This window comes from Oncorhynchus mykiss, chromosome 26 (genome assembly GCF_013265735.2).
Source record: "Oncorhynchus mykiss isolate Arlee chromosome 26, USDA_OmykA_1.1, whole genome shotgun sequence".
In the NCBI taxonomy this organism is placed as follows: Eukaryota; Metazoa; Chordata; class Actinopteri; order Salmoniformes; family Salmonidae; genus Oncorhynchus; species Oncorhynchus mykiss.
Window position 1 is genome coordinate 42,646,921 of NC_048590.1, and position 22,195 is coordinate 42,669,115.

The 22,195-nt window shown below is 40.9% G+C and overlaps 1 protein-coding gene across 1 annotated transcript; it reads right to left on the reverse strand.

Moving 5' to 3' along the window:
* Nucleotides 1–844: 844 nt before the first annotated feature.
* On the reverse strand, nt 845–21,823 carry LOC118936599 (ATP-dependent Clp protease ATP-binding subunit clpX-like, mitochondrial). Its single transcript, XM_036963638.1, has 14 exons — nt 21,472–21,823; nt 21,028–21,287; nt 20,348–20,502; nt 19,730–19,850; nt 18,905–19,059; nt 17,148–17,310; nt 15,268–15,441; nt 14,277–14,441; nt 13,364–13,452; nt 12,570–12,734; nt 7,279–7,581; nt 5,283–5,375; nt 5,005–5,111; nt 845–2,704 (listed from the first exon to the last, which is right to left on the reverse strand). The coding sequence occupies exons 2-14, from the start codon at nt 21,077–21,079 to the stop codon at nt 2,617–2,619; spliced, it is 1,830 nt and encodes a 609-aa protein (XP_036819533.1). The 5' UTR covers nt 21,080–21,287; nt 21,472–21,823; the 3' UTR covers nt 845–2,616.
* Nucleotides 21,824–22,195: the final 372 nt, after the last annotated feature.

Consider the following 22,195-nt stretch of genomic DNA (forward strand, 5'->3'; position numbering starts at 1 on the left):
TAGCTGGCTTCGAGAGAGAGAGAGGGGAGATAATTCCACAACCACCTAAATTAAAGTGATTCCCAAACCTTCCATAACAAAGCCTTCACCTGCAGAGAGATGAACCTGTAGAAAAGTCCCCAAAACAAGCTGGTCCTGGGTCTCTTTTCACATACACAAACAGACCCCACAGAGCCCCAGGACAGCAACACAATTAGAAGCAACCAAATCATGAGAAAACAAAAAGATAATTACTTGACACATTGGAAAGAATTTACAAAAAAACAGAGCAAACTAGAATGCGTGTGTGGACATGTGTCTTTTATACAGGTAACGAGTTCAAACAGGTGCAGTTAATACAGGTAATGAGTGGAGAACAGGAGGGCTTCTTAAAGAAAAACTAACAGGTCTGTGAGAGCCGGAATTCTTACTGGTTGGTAGGTGATCAAATACTTATGTCATCCAATAAAATGCAAATGAATTACTTAAAAATCATACAATGTGATTTCTGGATTTTTGTTTTAGATTCCGTCGCTCACAGTTGAAGTGTACCTATGATAAAAATGACAGACCTCTACATGCTTTGTAAGTAGGAAAACCTGCAAAATCGTCAGTGTATCAAATACTTGTTCTCCCCACTGTATATCTAATAATATAAATATCTAATAATATAAATATTTACTCAGACAGCCCAATTCGGATCTTTTTCCACTAATTTGCTAAATATCAAGACTGGGCTTCCTGTGTAACCGCAGCCTATAAAAACTGTTGAGGGTCATGTTTTTGGGTGGCTTGGACTAAATAAACCCACCAGGACTGAAGAACACTGGACAACTATAGTTCATCAAACAACCTCTGAACACTCTTAAGTGATTAATATATTTATTAAAGTCTCACATTTACATAAGTTCACAACTATTCAGAGCAAAATAGGGTTGCTGCCACACAGATGGCATCAGTTCTGATGGACTGTACATCACACAATTGCCCAACTCTAAATCAAGACCTTATGCTGTGTTCATAACCAAGTGGGAAGGTGTTATTTACCACATACAAAACCTACTTGAACGTCCCTCCAACTGGTAATTACTAGTAGGAAACTCATATATCATTCCTGAGCGCCAACTTCTCCCACATGTTGACCTCTGATGTCACCCACTAAGGAAATTACCTCGATAACAGCATTTTAGGCAGTTACATGCAGTAAAACATTATTTATAAAAATCTATCTATTAATGTTTTTGAACACATATGTTTACAAGCATGATAGCTGTACTTTTAGTTTATGATTGACGCAGCTTTTTTGCCATTAGCCAATCAGCGTTTCTCAATGAGTTCAAAGCATGTGAATGCATCCAACTGATATTTACGACTTCACAGCAGGTAATTACCACCTTCCCACTCGGTTATGAACGCAACATAAGCTCCAAGATAAAGTCCCTGTGTAGATTTGAAAGGCTTGGATGGGTGTAACCAACATCACAGAAACCCATAAGAGAAAGACTAAACTGTTACCATATTGCTAACACCTATCAAATCTTCTGAGATCTACACAGGTGCCTGGCGGGGTTAGGGTCTAAGGGTCAAAGTGGAATTGAGCAAATTATCTAGATTCTAGGCCCTTACTGTCTGAGATTTCAAAATGTTATATCTGTATATAAAGTGTACAAAAAAGCCCAGCTTCTTTTAAAGAAACTGCATTGAATGAACAGTTTCTCAGTGTATAGTGTTGAGAAAATCAGACAATGCATTTCTAAAGACTGGTATGTTTTCATTTAAAAACACCAGTGATGTCATGGCTTCATTAAATGTGTAGGTAGTTCTAAACGGTTCCATAAAGAAACATCAAAAACAACCACAATGGGAAAATGTGCTGAAAATCTGACATTATCAAAGCTGATTGGGATCCATTTAAGTCACCCCCCCTATCTCGACCCCAGATATCTTACACGTTTCATCTCATACATGGCATACTAACTGTACATACAGTATACTAGTAATTCCAGTGTTGGATATTTGAAATCCACCACAGAGCAGCCAAACTGATCTTTTTTGAAAAGGTTAACAATTTGACTATAAATACTTGTTCTGTAAAGAACGCTGGTTTCTATGACCTGGCTGACCTCGTCAGAGAGTTGTGAAGAAACAAAATTGCTTCCTAAATTACATCAGAAAGACATGGTGGTTAAAACAAGTATCCTATATTTACCTTAATCCTTGACTGTCAAAAATAAAATGGTGTCAAAACAAAATAAGAGAAAATAGATTTTGGACTTGATACAATCCATTTCCATTAAGGTTTCCCAAACAAGTACTTATCACAAAGAGACACTAGCTACTTTATGAGAAAAAGTAAAAGTATCTTTACATTTAAACAGGATAACGTTCTTTCTCCTTTTCTCTCTCTCTGGGAAAGATGGGTAGAGAATACTTGGTTAATGTTAATTAAACCTTTGCAACAATTTGGGAACAAACTTTTTCCGATGTATGAAATTGCATAACCTACATCATCATGATCAACACTGATGTAATTCAGATGACATAATTACATTTGAAGTTACAATAATGGTATTTGTAAAATGCCATAGCTTATTAAATCGAAATGGCAATTTCTGAAGTTCCATTTTGGACTGTTTGTTAGTTGTTGGCTGCATCCGCCTGCCTTGGCCAGCTCTCCTCCTCTATCCCAGAGTCATACTCCTCCTCAGACTCTTTAGCAGGTGCTCTGGAGACACACAAAAAAATATTAAATTCTGCTGCAAATAAATGAAAAGTCATGGTAAAAAACTGTATTTTCAATTAAATTGCTGTGAAACCACACCATATAAGATTTGCATGGGTCCTCAGATCCTCAAAAGGTTCTACAGCTGCACCACCGAGAGCATCCTGACGGGTTGCATCACTGCCTGGTATGGCAACTGATCGGCCTCTGACCGTAAGGCACTACAAAGGCTAGTGTGTACGGCCCAGTACATCACTGGGGCCAAGCATCCTGCCATCCAGGACCTCTATACCAGGCGGTGTCAGAGGAAGGCCCTAAAAATTGTCAAAGACTCCAGCCACACTAGTCATAGACTGTTCTCTCTGCTGCCGCACGGCAAGCGGTACCTGAACGCCATGTCTAGGTCCAAGAGGCTTCTAAACAGCCTCTACCTCGAAGCCATAAGAGTCCTGAACATCTAATCAAATGGCTACCCAGACTATTTGCAATGCCCTCCCCCCTCTTTTACACCGCTGCTACTCTCTGTTATTATCTATGCATTGTCACTTTAATAACTCTACCGCCATGTACATATTACCTCAATTACCTCGACTAACAGGTGCCCCTGCACATTGACTCTGTACCGGTACCCCCTGTATATACATTTGCAAGAAAAAGTATGTGAGCCCTTTGGAATTACCTGGATTTCTGCATAAATTAGTCATAAAATTCAATCTGATCTTCATCTTAGTCACAACAATAGACAAACCAATAACACACAAATTATTGTATTTTCTTGTCTATATTGAATACATCATTTAAACATTCACAGTGTAGGTTGGAAAAAGTATGTGAACCCCTGGGCTAATGACTTTTTGAAAAGCTAATTGGAGTCAGGAGTTAGCTAACCTGGAGTCCAATAAATGAGACGAGATTGGACATGTTGGTTAGAGCTGCCTTGCCCTATAAAAAAAAACTCACAAAATTTGAGTTTGCTATTCACAAGGAGCATTGCCTGATGTGAACCATGCTTCGAACAAAAGATCTCAGAAGACATAAGATTAGGAATTGTTGACTTGCATAAAGCTGGAAAGGGTTACAAAAGTATCTCTAAAAGCCTTGATGTTCATCAGTCCACGATAAGACAAAATGTCGATAAATGGAGAAAGTTCAGCACTGTTGCTACTCTCCCTAAGAGTGTCCGTTCTGCAAAGATGACTGCAAGAGCACAGCGCAGAATACTCAATGAGGTCAGGTGTCAGCTAAAGACTTACAGAAATCTCTGGAACATGCTAACATCTCTGTTGACGAGTCTACGATATGTCAAACACTAAACAAGAAGGGTGTTCATGGGAGGACACCATGGAAGAAGCCCCTGTTGTCCAAAAAAACATTGCTGCACATCTGAAGTTTGTAAAAGAGCACCTGGATACCTCGCTAGGATTATTTACGTTAGTTAGCTACAGCTCCTGCTGTCCTTTACTAGCTACTTCTGCTTCATGCCTCTAAAAATGACTAGGTCTCCAGTAAGGTTTCCATTTTGATGACTGTTACTTACGCCAAACCCAAACCGGCCGAGCGCTTGCGCCATCGTGCGCAAATTGATTTTGTCCCACCACATCAAACGCGATCATGATACGCAGGTTGAAATATTAACACAAACTCTGAACCAATTATATTAATTTGGGGACAGGTCAAAAAAGCATTAAACATTTATGGCAATTTTGCTAGCTAGCTTGCAGTTGCTAGCTAATTAGTCATATTTAGCTAGCTTGCCGTTTCTAGCTAATTTGTCCTGGGATATAAACGTTGAGTTGTTATTTTACCTGAAATGCACAAGGTCCTCTCCTCCGACAATTAATCCACACATAAAATGGTCAACCAAATAATTTCTAGTCATCTCTCCTCCTTCCAGGCCTTTTCTTCTTTGGACTTTATATGGCGATTGATATCTAACTTCCATAGTTACCATGATGACCGACCGAACTCAGTTCATCTTTCAATCACCCACGTGGGTATAACCAATGAGGAGACGGCATGTGGGTATCTGCTTCTATAAACCAATGAGGAGATGGGAGAGGCAGGACTTCCACAGCCTTCAGCGTTACAAATAGAACTGACTTCTATTTTAGCGCTTGGTAACGCAGATGCTCGTTGGCGCCCGCGAGCTGTGTGGATGCAATAATTGAATAACATGTATGTTTACATTTATTTTGCAACACTCACGCACGTGACGTGAGCGGAGTGGTCAGCATGTTACTTATACACTTTAATACTGTATTGTCCCCAACCGAGTTGAGTCTCAGGTAATTATGAATACTTACTTTACATACACAGGCACTGATTTCCCTTGGACCACGTCTTCGTTCAGCTCAACAGCCATGATGTCTGAGTGTGGCACTTCAAACATGGGTTCAAGAAGCAATTTTTCCTTAAAAAGACAAGAGAAGGAATATTACTCGCCACCATCAAAGGTTTAAGACGTACATTTCAAAATGCATGTAAAACAATTACATTTCATATTCTTAAATATACATTTTAAAATGTAAATCACAATTTATACATTACTGTACGTTTCAAAATATATATTGGAGGTGCTTACCATAATGGACCTTAGCCCACGAGCACCGGTCTTCCTTTCCAAAGCCAACCTGGCGATGGCTCTCAAGGCATCTGGAGTTACATTCAGTTCACACTGGAATGAGATTAAGGTAATTAAAGTGTTAATGAAGTCATCACAACTTTTTTGGAGGGCACACACAAAGACATCAGAACCCACAGATGTATGTACACAGACACTAGTGTGTGCACATCCAAACACAGATAAATACAGGAAAGTACGCACACCCTTCCTCCATCCCACACCACCTCCCCTCCTGAAACACCTTGTCCATGCTGAACAGGGTCTGGTACTGGGGGATGACGGCGTTACTACTACTATCACTGCTACTTATATTACTACTACTATCACTACTAATGCTACTATTACAACTGCTGCTACAACGACTACTACTATTCCTGCTACTACAACTGCTCGTACGACTACTACTGCTACTACTACTATTCCTGCTACTACAACTGCTGGTACGACTGCTACTAATACTACTGATCCTACTACTACTAATACCACTGATCCTACTACTACAACTGCAGCTACTACCATAACTGCTACTACTGCTACTTATATCACTACTACCATTACTACTGCTGCTATTGCAACTGCTGCTACTACTACTACAACTGCTGCTACTACTACTACAACTGCTGCTACTACTACAACTGCTGCTACTAATACTACTGATCCTACTACTACTAATACCACTGATCCTACTACTACAACTGCAGCTACTACCATAACTGCTACTACTGCTACTTATATCACTACTACCATTACTACTGCTGCTACTACTACTATAACTGCTGCTACTACTACAACTGCTGCTACTACTACAACTGCTGCTACTACTGCTGGTACTACTACTGATACTACTGATAATGCTGCCGCTACTACTACTACTGATAATGCTGCTGCAACTACTACTACAACTGCTGCTACTACTACTACTACAACTGCTGGTACTACTACTGATACTACTGATAATGCTGCCGCTACTACTATTACTACTGATACTGCAGCTACTACAACTGCTGCTACTACTACTACTACAACTGCTGCTACTACTACAACTGCTGCTACTACAACTGCTACTACTACAACTGCTACTACTACAATTGCTGCTACTACTGCTGGTACTACTACTGATACTACTGTTAATGCTGCCGCTACTACTACTACTGATAATGCTGCTGCTACTACTACTACAACTGCTGCTACTACTACAACTGCTGCTACTACTACAACTGCTGGTACTACTACTGATACTACTGATAATGCTGCCGCTATTACTACTACTGATAATGCTGCTGCTACTACTATTACTACTGATACTGCAGCTACTACAACTGCTGCTACTACTACTTATATTACTACTACTGCTGCTGCTACTACGACTACTATCACTACTGCTACTACTGATCCTACTACTATTGATGCTAATACTACATATGCTGCTACTACTATCACAGCTACTACTATTGCTGCTACTATTACTACTACAACTGCTGCTATAGTACTACTGATGCTACTACTACTACGGACACTATTACTACTACTGCTGCTACTACTGCTACTCCTACTAATATTACTACTACTACCACCACTACTACTTATATTACTACTACTACAACTCAGTCCTTCCAGGATTTGGCAGAGATTTGTTGTGATATTTGCAGGCATAAATGCTTTATTTTGCTGTGGCAATATGCGATGAGGGAAAACGTTTGTTTGCGTCTGGATCGACTGAATCACATTATGCTGGAAATGTGGGGTGATCAGCAGTTTTATGCAATAATATTGCAATGACTGTTTTATGTACAGAATGGCAAAATCCTGAAAGGACCGATTATTACTACTATGACTATTACTACCACCACTAACCCCACTACTATTACTATTACTACCAGTAACACTAATACTTCTACTTCTACTACTACTACTACCACCACCACCACTAATAATAACAATAATGAGTCTCCACCTTGTCCATGCTGAACAGGGCCTGGTACTGTGGTATGACAGCATTGCGTGGCTCCGTCAGGATCCTAACCAGGGTCTCCTCATCCAGGCTGTGCAGGGGAACCACCACAGGCAGGCGCCCCACAAACTCGGGGATCATCCCAAACTCGATGAGGTCCCGGGCCTCCACGTGCTTCAAGAGTCGGTCCTTCTCCTTGATCTCCAGCACGGCGTCCATCTCCGCTCCGCTGCTGTTGGCCAGGTCTGCGGCCGCAGCCGCCCGACGCCCCTGTCCCATATTGGACGGCGTTCCGAAGCCCAGATACTGCAGAGAGGAGGGATTCAGTTAAAGAGGGACAGTTCTGCTACTATAGGCTGATGTTGGCTGATTTTGTACTTATGTTGCATTGTCTATTTTGTTCTTTTTTAAACTTTTCTCCATAATAACAAAACATATAGTGCCTTCAGAAAGTATTCAGACCCCTTGACATTTTCCACATTGTTACGTTACAGCCTGATTCTAAAATGTTTTCAATAAAAAATCCTCAGCAATCTTAACACAATACCCCATAATGAGAAAGTGAAAACAGGTTGTTAGAAATTTTAGCAAATGTATTAAAAATAAAAAACAGAAATACCTTATTTACATAAGTATTCAGACCCTTTGCTATGAAAATCGCAGTTGAGCTCAGGTGCATTCTGTTTCCATTGATCATCGTTGAGATATACAGTGCCTTGCGAAAGTATTCGGCCCGCTTGAACTTTGCAACCTTTTGCCACATTTCAGGCTTCAAACATAAAGATATAAAACTGTATTTTTTTGTGAAGAATCAACAACAAGTGGGACACAATCATGAAGTGGAACGACATTTATTGGATATTTCAAACTTTTTTAACAAATCAAAAACTGAAAAATTGGTCGTGCAAAATTATTCAGCCCCTTTACTTTCATTGCAGCAAACTCTCTCCAGAAGTTCAGTGAGGATCTCTGAATGATCCAATGTTGACCTAAATGACTAATGATTCTAAATACAATCCACCTGTGTGTAATCAAGTCTCCGTATAAATGCACCTGCACTGTGATAGTCTCAGAGGTCCGTTAAAAGCGCAGAGAGCATCATGAAGAACAAGGAACACACCAGGCAAGTCCGAGATACTGTTGTAAAGAAGTTTAAAGCCGGATTTGGATACAAAAAGATTTCCCAAGCTTTAAACATCCCAAGGAGCACTGTGCAAGCGATAATATTGAAATGGAAGGAGTATCAGACCACTGCAAATCTACCAAGGCCTGGCCGTCCCTCTAAACTTTCAGCTCATACAAGGAGAAGACTGATCAGAGATGCAGCCAAGAGGCCCATGATCAATCTGGATGAACTGCAGAGATCTACAGCTGAGGTGGGAGACTCTGTCCATAGGACAACAATCAGTCGTATATATTGCACAAATCTGGCCTTTATGGAAGTGGTAAGAAGAAAGCCATTTCTTAAAGATATCCATAAAAAGTGTTGTTTAAAGTTTGCCACAAGCCACCTGGGAGACACACCAAACATGTGGAAGAAAGTGCTCTGGTCAGATGAAACCAAAATTGAACTTTTTGGCAACAATGCAAAACGTTATGTTTGGCATAAAAGCAACACAGCTCATCACTCTGAACACACCATCCCCACTGTCAAACATGGTGGTGGCAGCATCATGGTTTGGGCCTGCTTTTCTTCAGCAGGGACAGGGAAGATGGTTAAAATTGATGGGAAGATGGATGGAGCCACATACAGGACCATTCTGGAAGAAAACCTGATGGAGTCTGCAAAAGACCTGAGACTGGGACGGAGATTTGTCTTCCAACAAGACAATGATCCAAAACATAAAGCAAAATCTACAATGGAATGGTTCAAAAATAAACATATCCAGGTGTTAGAATGGCCAAGTCAAAGTCCAGACCTGAATCCAATCGAGAATCTGTGGAAAGAACTGAAAACTGCTGTTCACAAATGCTCTCCATCCAACCTCACTGAGCTCGAGCTGTTTTGCAAGGAGGAATGGGAAAAAATTTCAGTCTCTCGATGTGCAAAACTGATAGAGACATACCCCAAGAGACTTACAGCTGTAATCGCAGCAAAAGGTGGCGCTACAAAGTATTAACTTAAGGGAGCTGAATAATTTTGCACGCCCAATTTTTCAGTTTTTGATTTGTTAAAAAAGTTTGAAATATCCAATAAATGTCGTTCCACTTCATGATTGTGTCCCACTTGTTGTTGATTCTTCACAAAAAAATACAGTTTTATATCTTTATGTTTGAAGCCTGAAATGTGGCAAAAGGTCGCAAAGTTCAAGGGGGCTGAATACTTTCGCAAGGCACTGTATCTACAAGTTGATTGGAGTCACCCTGTGGTCAATTTAATTGATTGGACATGATTTGGAAAGGCACACACCTGTCTATATAAGGTCCCACAGTTGACAGTGCATGTCACAACAAAAACCAAGCCATAAGGTCAAAGGAATTGTCCATAAAGCTCAGAGACAGGATTGTGTCGAGGCACAGATCTGAGGAAGGGTACAAAAACATTTCTTCAGCATTGAAGGTCCCCAAGAACACAGTGGCCTCTATCATTCTTAAATGGAAGAAGTTTGGAACCACCAAGACTCTTCCTAGAGCTGGCCACCTGGCCAAACTGAACAATCAGAGGAGAAGGGCCTTGGTCAGGGAGGTGACCAAGAACCTGATAGTCACTCTGACAGAGCTCTAGAGTTTCTCTGTGGAGATGGGAGAAACTTCCAGAAGGACAACCATCTCTGCAGCACTCCACCAATCAGGCCTTTATGGTAGAGTGGCCAGACCGAAGCCACTCCTCAGTAAAAGGCACATGACAGTTTGCTTGGAGTTTGTCAAAAGACACCTAAAGACTCTCAGACCATGAGAAACAAGATTCTGTGCTCTGATGAAACCAAGATTGAACTCTTTGGCCTGAATTCCAAGTGTCACGTCTGGAGGAAACCTGGCACCATCCCTAAGGTGAAGCATGGTGTTGGCAGCATCATGCTGTGTGGATGTTTTTCAGGGACTGGGAGACTAGTTAGGATCGAGGCAAAGGTGAACAGAGCAAAGTACAGAGAGGTCCTTGATAAAAACCTGCTCCACAGCGCTCAGGATCTCAGACTGGGGCGAAGGTTCACCTTCCAACAGGACAACAACCCTAAGCACACAGCCAAGACAACCCAGGAGTGGCTTCGGGGCATGTCTCTGAATGTTCCTGAGTGGAACCCAATCAAACATCTCTGGAGAAACCTGAAAACAGCTGTGTAGCAATGCTCCCCATCTAATCTGACAGAGGTTGAGAGGATCTGCAGAGAAGAATGGGAGAAACTCCCCAAATACAGGTGTACCAAGCTTGTAATGTCATACCCAAGAAGTCTCGATGCATCAACAAAGTACTGAGTAAAAGGTCTGAATACAAGTGATATTTCAGTTTTTTTATTTAAAAAAAATTGCAAATATTTCTAAAAAACAATTTTTCTTTGTCATCATGGGGTATTGTGTATAGATTTATAAGGGAGAAAAAAACAATTTAATCAATATTAGTATAAGGCTGTAACGAAACAAAATGTGGAAAAAGTCAAGGGGTCTGAATACTTTCTGAAGGCACTGTATACACACAGGTGAATCTGCTACGAATACCCAAATCTTCTTGACCGCCCCTTGAACCTTACTAATCCCACCCACATTTGCAGTCTTTTCTGACCCAAGGCTGAATCCTAACTTGAGATAGGCCTATGCACAAATAGCTTGGATTTTCACGCAAATCGTGAAAGGACATTTTTACACACCAATTTCAAGTTAGGATTGGTTCACAGTAACTGGACTGTATCAGGTTGAGAGCGTTGTAAACACAACTAAAGTTGTCCTCATTTACCTTGTAATGTCATGGCGATACAGTGCCTTCAGAACGTATTCACATCCCTTTACTTTTTACACATTTCACTGTGTTACTGCCTGAATTTAAATGGATTAAATATACTATTTGGGGTCACTGGCCTAAACACAATACCTCATAATGTCAAAGAGGAATTATGTTTTTAGAAATGTTTACAAATTAATAAAAAATGTAAAGCTGAAATGTCTTGAGTCAATAAGTATTCAACCACTTTGTTATAGCAAGCCTTAAGTTCAGGAGCAAAGATTTGCTTAACAAGTCACAATCATTTTCATGGACTCACTGTGTGCAATAATAGTGTTTTGAACGACTACCTCATCTCTGTGACGCACACATACAATTAACTGTAAGGTCCCAAGAAGTGAATTTTAAACAGATTCAACCACAAAGACCAGGTTTACAAATGCCTTGCAAAGGGCACCTATTGTCACGTTCGTCATAATGAGAAGACCAAGGCGCAGCGTGATAAGAATACATACTTCTTTGAATGAAGAATAAACACTGAATAAACATACAAAACGACCATGAAGCTATACGACACGAGTACTGACAGGCAACTACACATAGACAATAACCCACAACATACCCTAGGAATATGGCTACCTAAATATGGTCGCCAATCAGAGACAACGATAAACAGCTGCCTCTGATTGGGAACCAATCTAGGCAACCATAGACATATAAACACCTAGATATTCAACAACCCCTAGACATACAAAAACCCCTAGACAATACAAAAACTACACAAGCTACCCTCGTCACACCCTGACCTAACCAAATGTTGCATAATCCAAGTGTGGAAGGTGCTTCTACAAAGTATTGACTCAGAGGTGTGAATACTTATGTAAATTAGATATTTCTGTATTTAATTGTAAATATCATTTGCTAACATTTCTAATAAACACTTTTTTCACTTTTTTTTCATTATGGGGCATTGTGTGCAGATGGGTGAGAGAAAAAAAAAAAATATTTAATCCATTTTGAATTCAGGCTGTAACAACAAAATGTGGATTAAATCAAGGGGTATGAATACTTTCTGAAGGCACTTGATCAAAGAGCTTCAGTGTCCAGGATACACTGATTCAGTGCAATATCACTTATGGTAACACCAAAACCCCTGCACTTACAAATGCAACCTTGCCACAAAATGAAGGGTCTGTCTGAAATATCAGCCTCCTTATCTAGTCTAGTATAGTACATTTGGCCAGAGCCACACAGGGACGGCAGTCTAGTTTCATTCTTTATTGACTGTTATTTGTGTACAGTTTGTTTATTGTATGAACCACTCCACAAGAAATTCCTTTACAGAAAATGTAGTTATTAAAAATTTGAAATTCAATTTAAATAAAATTCGTAATTAAAATGTTGACATTGAAATGCTTACCTTTTCACACTTCCTCATGCTGATGATCCGGTCCAGGCCGTTGAAAGCACCGGAGGCCACAAACAGGATGTTGGTGGTGTCCACCTGGACCGTCTCACCTCTCAACTTCCTGGAGTTCTTCTCTGGGACGTTGATGATAGTACCCTCCAGGAGTTTGAGTAGACCCTACCAAACGACCACCAAACAGAGGACATTATAAGACACACACAATGTACAATAACCCAGTGTTTCCTAAACCTCTTCTCAACCTCTTCCAAAACTATAAATGTTTTTGCACCAGGAGAAATTCTCTCATTACCTCTCCTCATACTTGAACATCTTTGCCCTAGTCGTTTCTGGGCGATCAAACATCTAGAGCAAATATTGCGAAGGGAGGCAACAGCCAAGATGGTGGAAGGGTAATGAGGGAATTTATCACATGGTGTTAACATGTTTTATTTATTTTTTACTTCAAGGGCAACTAGCCACTGAAAGTTATAAGACACAAGCTTTCCAAATAGACAATTAAGGAAGTATCGCCAAGTAAAGTTTGGATGGGAAACCACTGTAACAGGTATGTATGATCCCATGTTGGAATCCTTATGGGAGATCAACAAGTCAACAAGTGTGTTTTTTTACAGACAATGCGGTGAAAGGTCAAGGAAATCTGTTATGAAGCGACCGGATCTACAGGTTTATAACTGACAGGGAAAACAGTGTTCATGGCAGGACTGTACTGCCTGACAGTGACAGATCTACATATCTATAAATAATCAAACCACTGTAATATCTATCTATACACAGTATACACTGACCTGCTGTACTCCCTCACCCCCCACATCTCGTAACTGGTGGATTCCGGGCACACTGCCAATCTTATCCACCTCATCCAGGAACACGATGCCTGCGAGGGCCAATCAGTGAAGAGAACGAGAACCAATCACCGTTCAGAGCGAGTTAGCATACAGTATATCAACATTTTTACCACACAATAATATTTTGCTTCACCTATGTTCGTCACACATGCAATATATATGTTGCACAGCAGTCACGAAAAATGTGGGCCTGTCTCTCTTTTCTATCTTTAAAGGTACAATAGGAAGAAATCACTGCACCATTTCCTGGTTACTAAAGTTCTAATGGTTCGCTTATATTTCAGTGTATGCGACAAAAGAAGTATTGAATAGTGTAGAGCATCGTTGTACCATCTAAACCACTAAGAAATATATTTTCAATAACTACAAATATATTGTTTTCAGATGTTTGAAGATGGTATACAAAACTCAAAGTAAAACGAGCAAAAGCCGGAAGCACAGAAAAATAGCACACATAGAATGGATCTACCGCTTCTCAGACATACTTTCAATGAGAATGACAGATCTATAACATTTCTATGTGCATTTGGTCGGCTCATCAAAACAGCTGCCTACTGTGCCTTTAATTCAGTTATTTACTTTCAAAAACTTCCACTCTTAGGGCATTTAGAGAAGTTGATCTGCTACAAGTACAGTAACTGATAAGCTAGTCGGACAGATTCAGTTTCATAAACTTTTCTTTATCCAATGAAATCATTCAGCATCAAAACTCTACCAACTCTTAGGACAAGGAATGAAGTTGATGTGCTTAAAGTACACTACTTGATAAGATAGTCATACTGATGTCACATGTCACACACAACCACAGGGATTCACATACACAAGCAAGTAAGTAACACATTATAGCATATACCTTGTTGTGCTTTCTCAACAGAGTTGTTGGCGTCTTGGAGGAGCTTGGCCACCACAGACTCAATGTCTTCGCCCACATAGCCTGCCTGGGTTAGCGTGGTGCAGTCACAGATGGCGAAGGGCACATCCAGGCACCTAGCCAGTGTCTGGGCCAAGAGGGTTTTACCTGCAATATGGATGTCAATCAATGTCAGGCAATAGGAAACACCAACACATCCATTTTACAACTTTTGTTTAAAGGAATACTACACTAAAAAAGCTTTGTGTTAAAGAGATACTTCAGGATCTTGGCCCTTTATCTACTTCCCCAGAGAGATGAACTCATGGATACAATTTTTATGTCTCTGCGTGCAGTTTGAAGGAAGTTGCTAACTAGCGCAATCACAACAAACTGTGCATGTCAGCAGTCAGCTATTCTAGAGCCCTTTCAATACAGAGCAAAAACTGAGTGTACTATTGCTTTAACACAATTTGTGTTTCCTGTAATATAGATATCAAAGCCAAGAATCCGATTACAACTTATTTTGTATGTGTTTTGTTAGACCCCTCTTGGGAACTCGTAAAAGACTACGTACGACTACGCAACAGATGGCATTCATGGTTGTAAAAGTAAATGTTAGCGTATAGCAATTGACTTTAGAGTCAAGTCAGAAGTCGTGACAGTAATGCCATCTGTAATGCCATAACTGTGTCACCTTATGCAGAGCAGTGCAGGGTGAATTCAGGGCCTTGGCACAACTCTTACTGTCCGTGTCACAACTGTGTAAAGTCAGTTTCCATCCACCCTTATGAGCATTTATGACAACTGCTACTGTATGTCATTACTACCCTACGTAGGCCTTATGACAGTGTAGGGCCAATTAAAGAGCTGACCCAATGATAAACTGTTTAATCACAGAGTGACACAGGAGACTCTGCTCAAAGTAGTACACTATAGTAGAAAAAGACTTCCCTTATAAATTGGCACGTGCTCCAATTCTTCCAAAGCTCACCTGATCCGGTGGGTCCCAGCAGCACGATGTTGCTCTTCTCCAGTTTGATGTTGGCGTGGTGAGAGTCGAGCACCTCGCCCCCCCTCTTCTCCTGGGCAGGCTGCTGGCTCTGCTGCTGCACTGACGCACCCAGCGCATTGCCATGGGGATTGATCCCAGCGATCTGCAGCAACTCTGAAAGAACAGACAGAGAGAAGGTAAAGAAAGGGAGGGAATGGAGAGGCAAGAGGGGAGAGAGAGAGGTCAGCTAGGAATGTAGTGCGCTATATAGGGAATAAGGGTGTTGTGTAGAGATACTGTGAGAGTGAATAAATATTGGACTAAGGCACAGTGTATTGTTACTGTGTGGAGAGATATATATACCATGTGCATGATTAACAACTAGGCCACTATCTGTCTGTCTGTCTGTATTTCTGCTTGATTGTCTTTGTCTGTCTGTATTTGGCCACCATATCCTCTCTGTCTGTCTGTCTGTCTGTCTGTCTGTCTGTCTGTCTGTCTGTCTGTCTGTCTGTCTGTCTGTCTGTCTGTCTGACTGACTGACTGACTGACTGACTGACTGACTTACTGTAGATGTCTGAGAGAGGTAACATGGGAAAGAGACTATTAGCGAGCTAGAGACCATTTTGGTGAGAGAAGTGCTGAAAGCCTCTGGCTGCATGTAACTGATATTCTGTACGAGTTACTGTACCACTTACTTGTCAATCTGTGTTCATCCTCTTGTCTTCTCTAGCTCCACAGAACGAGAGTGAAAGTTATCATCTGACATTGTCACTAGTAGTGTTATCTGACATTGTCATTATCCCAAAGTCCTGTTCAAACAGGACTTTGGGCTAATGGGGTGACAGGAAGCCTAGTGGTTAGTGCGTTGGACTAATAACCGAAAGGTTGCAAGATCAAATCCCTGAACTGACAAGGAAAAAATCTGTCGTTCTGGCCCTGAACAAGGCAGTTAACCCACTGTTCCTAGGCCGTCATTGAAAATAAGAATTTGTTCTTAACTGACCTGCCTAGTTAAATAAAGGTTAAAAAAACTGGGAAAACCTTAAAGTAACTGTCCAGTGAAAAGCTCTCTTTTAAAAGTTCATATTGTTAACTCATACCCAAATAATGTTGTTGACTCATCATATACTCATATTAGTGGCCAAAGCATAAATTGGAGAAAAAACACTTAAAATCACCTCAAACTTTTATCTCAAACAAGCCATTTAAAAAATGCTGCTATTTCCTTATAGAGGAGGATTTCATCAAGCTGACCAATCAGCTGTCTACCCACATGAACATTTCTTATGACCGGTATACGCCATTCTGTTGTTTGGGTACGCCCACACCCCTCTTAACATACTGAATTACCATTTTTGGGAAGGAAAACTATTTCACTTATATTGTAATTCATTATTGGTCATATTTTATAGAAATCTGGAAACCCTGGGTCGTTACTTTAAATCCATGGATGAGGAAGGACTGCAAGAAGCCATTGTACACATGCCAAACCATTGCAGAGGAGCCTGCAAGAGAACACTTTATCCTACCATTCATTCCATTCAGCTGTGATTCTGTTTTACATTACAAATGGGCTCAGGCATTTTGTTAACCTGAGTGAATGGCATGCTGTTACATTTCAAGGTGCACAGTAGAAAAAAACTGCCACTGCACATAGTATGCATCTCGATAGTATAAAGTCGCTTCCTCTAATCTCCTCTTCTTCTTCTGCACTGATTTGAAGACATAGGATAGCTACTCAATAGTTCCTTTCTCCTGTCAAGTCATTCACATAGGTGCAGATGGAGGAAATAAGTAGTGAGGAAGGGAGAAGGCCATTTCAGACAAATGAAATACAGAGTCAAACTGGAGATAGACAGCTCAGGGACAGTACCAACCTCGTGGAGTAAGGGAGGCCTGCTTCTCCACCTCCGCCTGTGGCTTGGTGTCCGCTCCCGGAAGGTTATTGTAGATGCGCTTGTAGTGGTTGTAAACAGCCACCGCCAGCACTTTCTTTGCATAGGACTGTCCAACAACGTACTTATCCAGGTAGGCATAGATCTGAAAGACAATTTGGTAACACTTTACATAAAGCATAATGCATGATGCAGTTATAATGCATTACAAGACTTATCATAAGCATCAATGACTCTCCTTACAATGTCACATTATAATAATCTTATAATGATCCTAAAAGAACAGCCATTTCGAGTCAGTTGAAAATGTCCCACATACAGTGAAAAAAACATATTATAAGCCTTATAATAAGACATTCATTATAAAGGCTCATACAAGCCAATAACAAGATATAAAGCATTATGTCTACAGGCTTTAAAGGGGCTATCGTTGATTTGTACATATGTTTTTGGATTTTGAATTTGAGAGTGTCTACATTGCTCCAGCCCCATTCCCCAACCATAGCTGTTTACACAAAAAAGTGGAGGGATGGCCGCATTGTTGTTGTTTGAATCCCAGATTGCCCCTGTAAGTAAAGTGTTATGTAAAATGTTACCAATAAGTTCTGCAGACAGTTTATAGACACATGTCCCTCTTTGGTGCTATTGTCGTACAATCTCTACTTGTTCTTCTTTCAGTGGTATGGCGGATGTTACAAAGCCCGGTAAGCTATAACTTAACATGGATGACTGAACCACCCGTTGTCTGGCAGACACAACAAGTGGATGTGTTGGGACATTGCAAGAGGACAGACAGTAGCTGGAAGGGTTGAATGCAGTTTGAATGAGATGTATCAGCCTGATTTCACATTATTGTGATTATTTTGGTAACACTACTTAAAGCCTGCAAGTATAATGCAGTTATAATGCATCAAGACCTGTCATAAACTTATATGACCCCCTTATAATGTCTAATAATCATCCTGATTACCATATACTTTTTAAAAGTCTGTATGTTTATTGGATAGAGAGAGATACAGGTGAAAGATAGAGGAGTGTCCTGAAATAGCAGTGGGCCGGATTAGAACCCATGCTGCAGCGGTATGTGTGCACCTGAGGCAGCGGATTAGAACCCATGCTGCAGCGGTATGTGTGCACCTGAGGCAGTGGATTAGAACCCATGCTGCAGCGGTATGTGTGCACCTGAGGCAGCGGATTAGAACCCATGCTGCAGCGGTATGTGTGCACCTGAGGCAGCGGATTAGAACCCATGCTGCAGGGGTATGTGTGCACCTGAGGCAGCGGATTAGAACCCATGCTGCAGGGGTATGTGTGCACCTGAGGCAGCGGATTAGAAACCATGCTGCAGCGGTATGTGTGCACCTGAGGCAGCGGATTAGAACCCATGCTGCAGCGGTATGTGTGCACCTGAGGCAGCGGATTAGAACCCATGCTGCAGCGGTATGTGTGCACCTGAGGCAGCGGATTAGAACCCATGCTGCAGCGGTATGTGTGCACCTGAGGCAGCGGATTAGAACCCATGCTGCAGGGGTATGTGTGCACCTGAGGCAGCGGATTAGAACCCATGCTGCAGCGGTATGTGTGCACCTGAGGCAGCGGATTAGAACCCATGCTGCAGCGGTATGTGTGCACCTGAGGCAGCGGATTAGACCACCATCCTACTTTTCTTCTTGTCCCACTTGTTAACACTTTACTTAAAGCCTGCAGGTATAATGCATTGTAAGACTTTTCCACTGTACCTTTTTAGGAGGAGGGGGAGGTTTCTGCTGGAAGGCCAGTTTGACGGCCTCGTTGGCTGCTTCCTGCTCCTTATTGAGACTCTTGCTGGAGTCGGTCTCTGACAGCACCACAAAGAAGTGATGACATTTCTCACATTTCACAAAGCGGGTTGAAGCTAGGAAGAGGGAGGGGGGAAGGATGTTATGGCACCAACTAAGCCGGATCATGATATTGCTAGTGGGGGCATAAGCACACAAACTAGACCTGTGTTACACTTAGCTGCTCTGTGACTATGACCCATTTGTTACATAAGGACTTTATTTGTTAGTAACACGCAATATGTCTGACAGCTGTTGCCCAGTAGTCTGGCATTCCCTATAGATGTGTGAGCTGCACTGAGCCAGTAGATACTAGGTAAAGCAGATCAGTTGAAAGCTGGAGTAACACCATATTCTCTTAAATGATGTCCCTTCCACATGATGTGCATGTCATTCAGACTGGTACTGGTACATGTTATAAACCATATGTTCAATTAATTCAAATAAATTAAAAGAAAGTAAGTGTCAGGGTCACTGCACAGTTTGCTAGCCTGGGTTCCCAATCTGTTTGTGCTGTCTTGCCTACTCGTATGGTCAATTGGCATATTTTTGGTATAACAACGACCATATAGGAGTTGGCCATACAGCACAAACAGACCTGGGACCAGGCTAACAGTTTGCTGTTTGTTTCAAAGCACTTTTCAAAGCACTCAATTTCTCATAATTGAGATTTGCTCCTGTGCCAAGCTTGACCGTACACAAACTCCTCTCTTGTCAATTCCTCTAGAAGAAAAGTAAAACACTTACACACAAAGGTTTCTACATGTGTGCAGGCATCTCCACACTTAGGACAGCGTAGCTGGCTGCCTCCTTTTCCGGAGCCACCAGAAGCTCCTCTTTTCCCACTTCCTGCATCACCAACTGACTTCTGTCAAGAGTGGAAGAGCAGAGAATGTAGATTAGGTACTGTAGCTCCTGCTGGGACTAGATCATTCACCATGAAGGACGTCATGAAGATATTATAACATTCAATGAACTTTACTTATAGCCAACAGATATTTTTTACATTATTATTTTATTTGACCTTTATTTAACTAGGTAAGTCAGTTAGGAACAAATTATAATCTTCAATGACAGCCTAGGAACAGTGGGATAACTTCCTTGTTCAGGGGAAGAATGACAGATGTTTACCTTGTCAGCTTGGGGATTCAATCTTGCAACCTTTCGGTTACTAGTCCAATGCTCTAACCATTAGGCTACCTGCCTAGGCTACCACTCGGCTACCTGCCTAGGCTACTTGCCGCCCCAATGCATTATGATGTGATTGCAATTCATTGTAAGAATTGTCATCATAAGCATGTGTAACCTCCTTATAATGTCTTATTAATAGTAACAACATGTTAATAAGGCCTGATTTTGACATACCTTTCCTCCATCACCGGAGCCATCTTTGACATCTTTTGATGAAAAACATACAGATGATTCGGAGAAGGATCTCACAGGAACTCTTCTGGTTAATCGGACTTCAGGTGTTCCTGGTCTGCTAATAGAAAATAACTGGACTCTGGTGGAAGAGATACCTGTGAACGTACAAGCAGATTCAATCAACTGACATACTGTTAATGTACATTTTCTAAATCAGCAAAGCAAACGTTGAGCATATTACTAATCAATAGATAAAAACACCTACATTTCCTCATGCGTGTCAAATATGAATGCATAAGGGGGCACGTCGCTGAAAGTTCCCCTGAACATACATGTATTCATAACATGAAAATGTTGACAAAGTCTTTGGATAAATAACTAACTGTAATGCATGCACCACCACTGTATGGTTCTTTCTTGCGTAACAACACTGTAAGTCAAGTTCACATCAGCTTAGCTAGCTTTAGCTACAAGGCTAGCAGGTAGATGTTACAGGTTACAACTTTGCAAAACAACCATGTTACCCCATTTCACATTAGTTTGCTTTTCTCAACACCTCATAATCATTATTTGTGCTGTATTTGAACATTATATGATTGTGCAACTTGCAAGCTGACTGGCTAGAAGACTAACGTTAGCTAGCTAGCCAGCAAGTTAGCTAGCTAGCAAAATATGCTTACCTTTTTGAGAAGTTATGAACAATCTCGCCGCTGATCTGCATGTGCATGACATTCTTTTATTTAAGTCGACAGAAAAGATAGAAATAGGAATGTGGGGAATATCACAGAGTAATAAAAAATAACTAGCCAAAGTATATGTTGACTGGCAGGCTAGCTAGCTAGCTTAGCTGGCTAACGGACCAGCAGTAGCGTTGGTAAATAGAGCACACTGTTTAGTTTAGCCAGCATTAACGTATCCAGTCTGTGTGTCTGGTCCGAACCTGTAGAAAAGGAGTTGAAAATAGAATGTAATTATAATGCAGAACAATACCCATAATATGAATGTGTTATTATACCTGGAGACTACATCTAGTTAGAGAACAGAGACTAGTGTGGCAGAACAAGTATCAAGTAGCTTAACGTTCTTGCTAGCTTGCCAATAAAGTAGTCTAAACATATACTTACGATTATGCTGGCTTGAAAGCCAAACAAATACAATCATCGATGAAATGTAAATCAAATGACACTGTCATGCTGTCAATACCACAGAGGGTGCGAGTTACACAACCCTCGTGTGTTTTCTTATGTGACAGTGTGTTCTTGAGTGATGTAACCAATGAATGGTGTTATGATGGGCCATTCAGAAGAGAGCAGAAAAAACGTATACCCTTTGTACAGTATATTGTAGATTGTAGATCTAGAACAACCAGAATAAGAGCAGTATTAAATATGACTCTGGATTCGAATAATATGGACAACCAATATTTATACTTCAAGAGAGGATGAACAGAATACACTTCCGCGTACAGCTATTATTATTGGCTTGAGCTCAAGGGCGATTCCACGCCAGGACAAACAAAAAATATTTAGGGTATCTCAGATTTTTCTGGCAATTCTCACATAGAAACTTCACTGGGAGGAAGTACGTTTGACTTGCTTTTTACATTTGTATCACAATTTATTTAATAAAAAAATGTATCTTGATGAAAGTGGCTATTTTAGGTCTCTTTTAGACCTACAGTATATGATCTGTGAATGGTACATGATACAGTCAGACAACATCTTGGTGTCATTACACTCCTTATAGTGTGCTCTAATCGTTAGCCCGCTAAGCGATTCTAGACCAAATTTCACACAGAACAATACGTTTTTTTGTAAATAAGAACAAATTCTTATTCACAATGAAGGC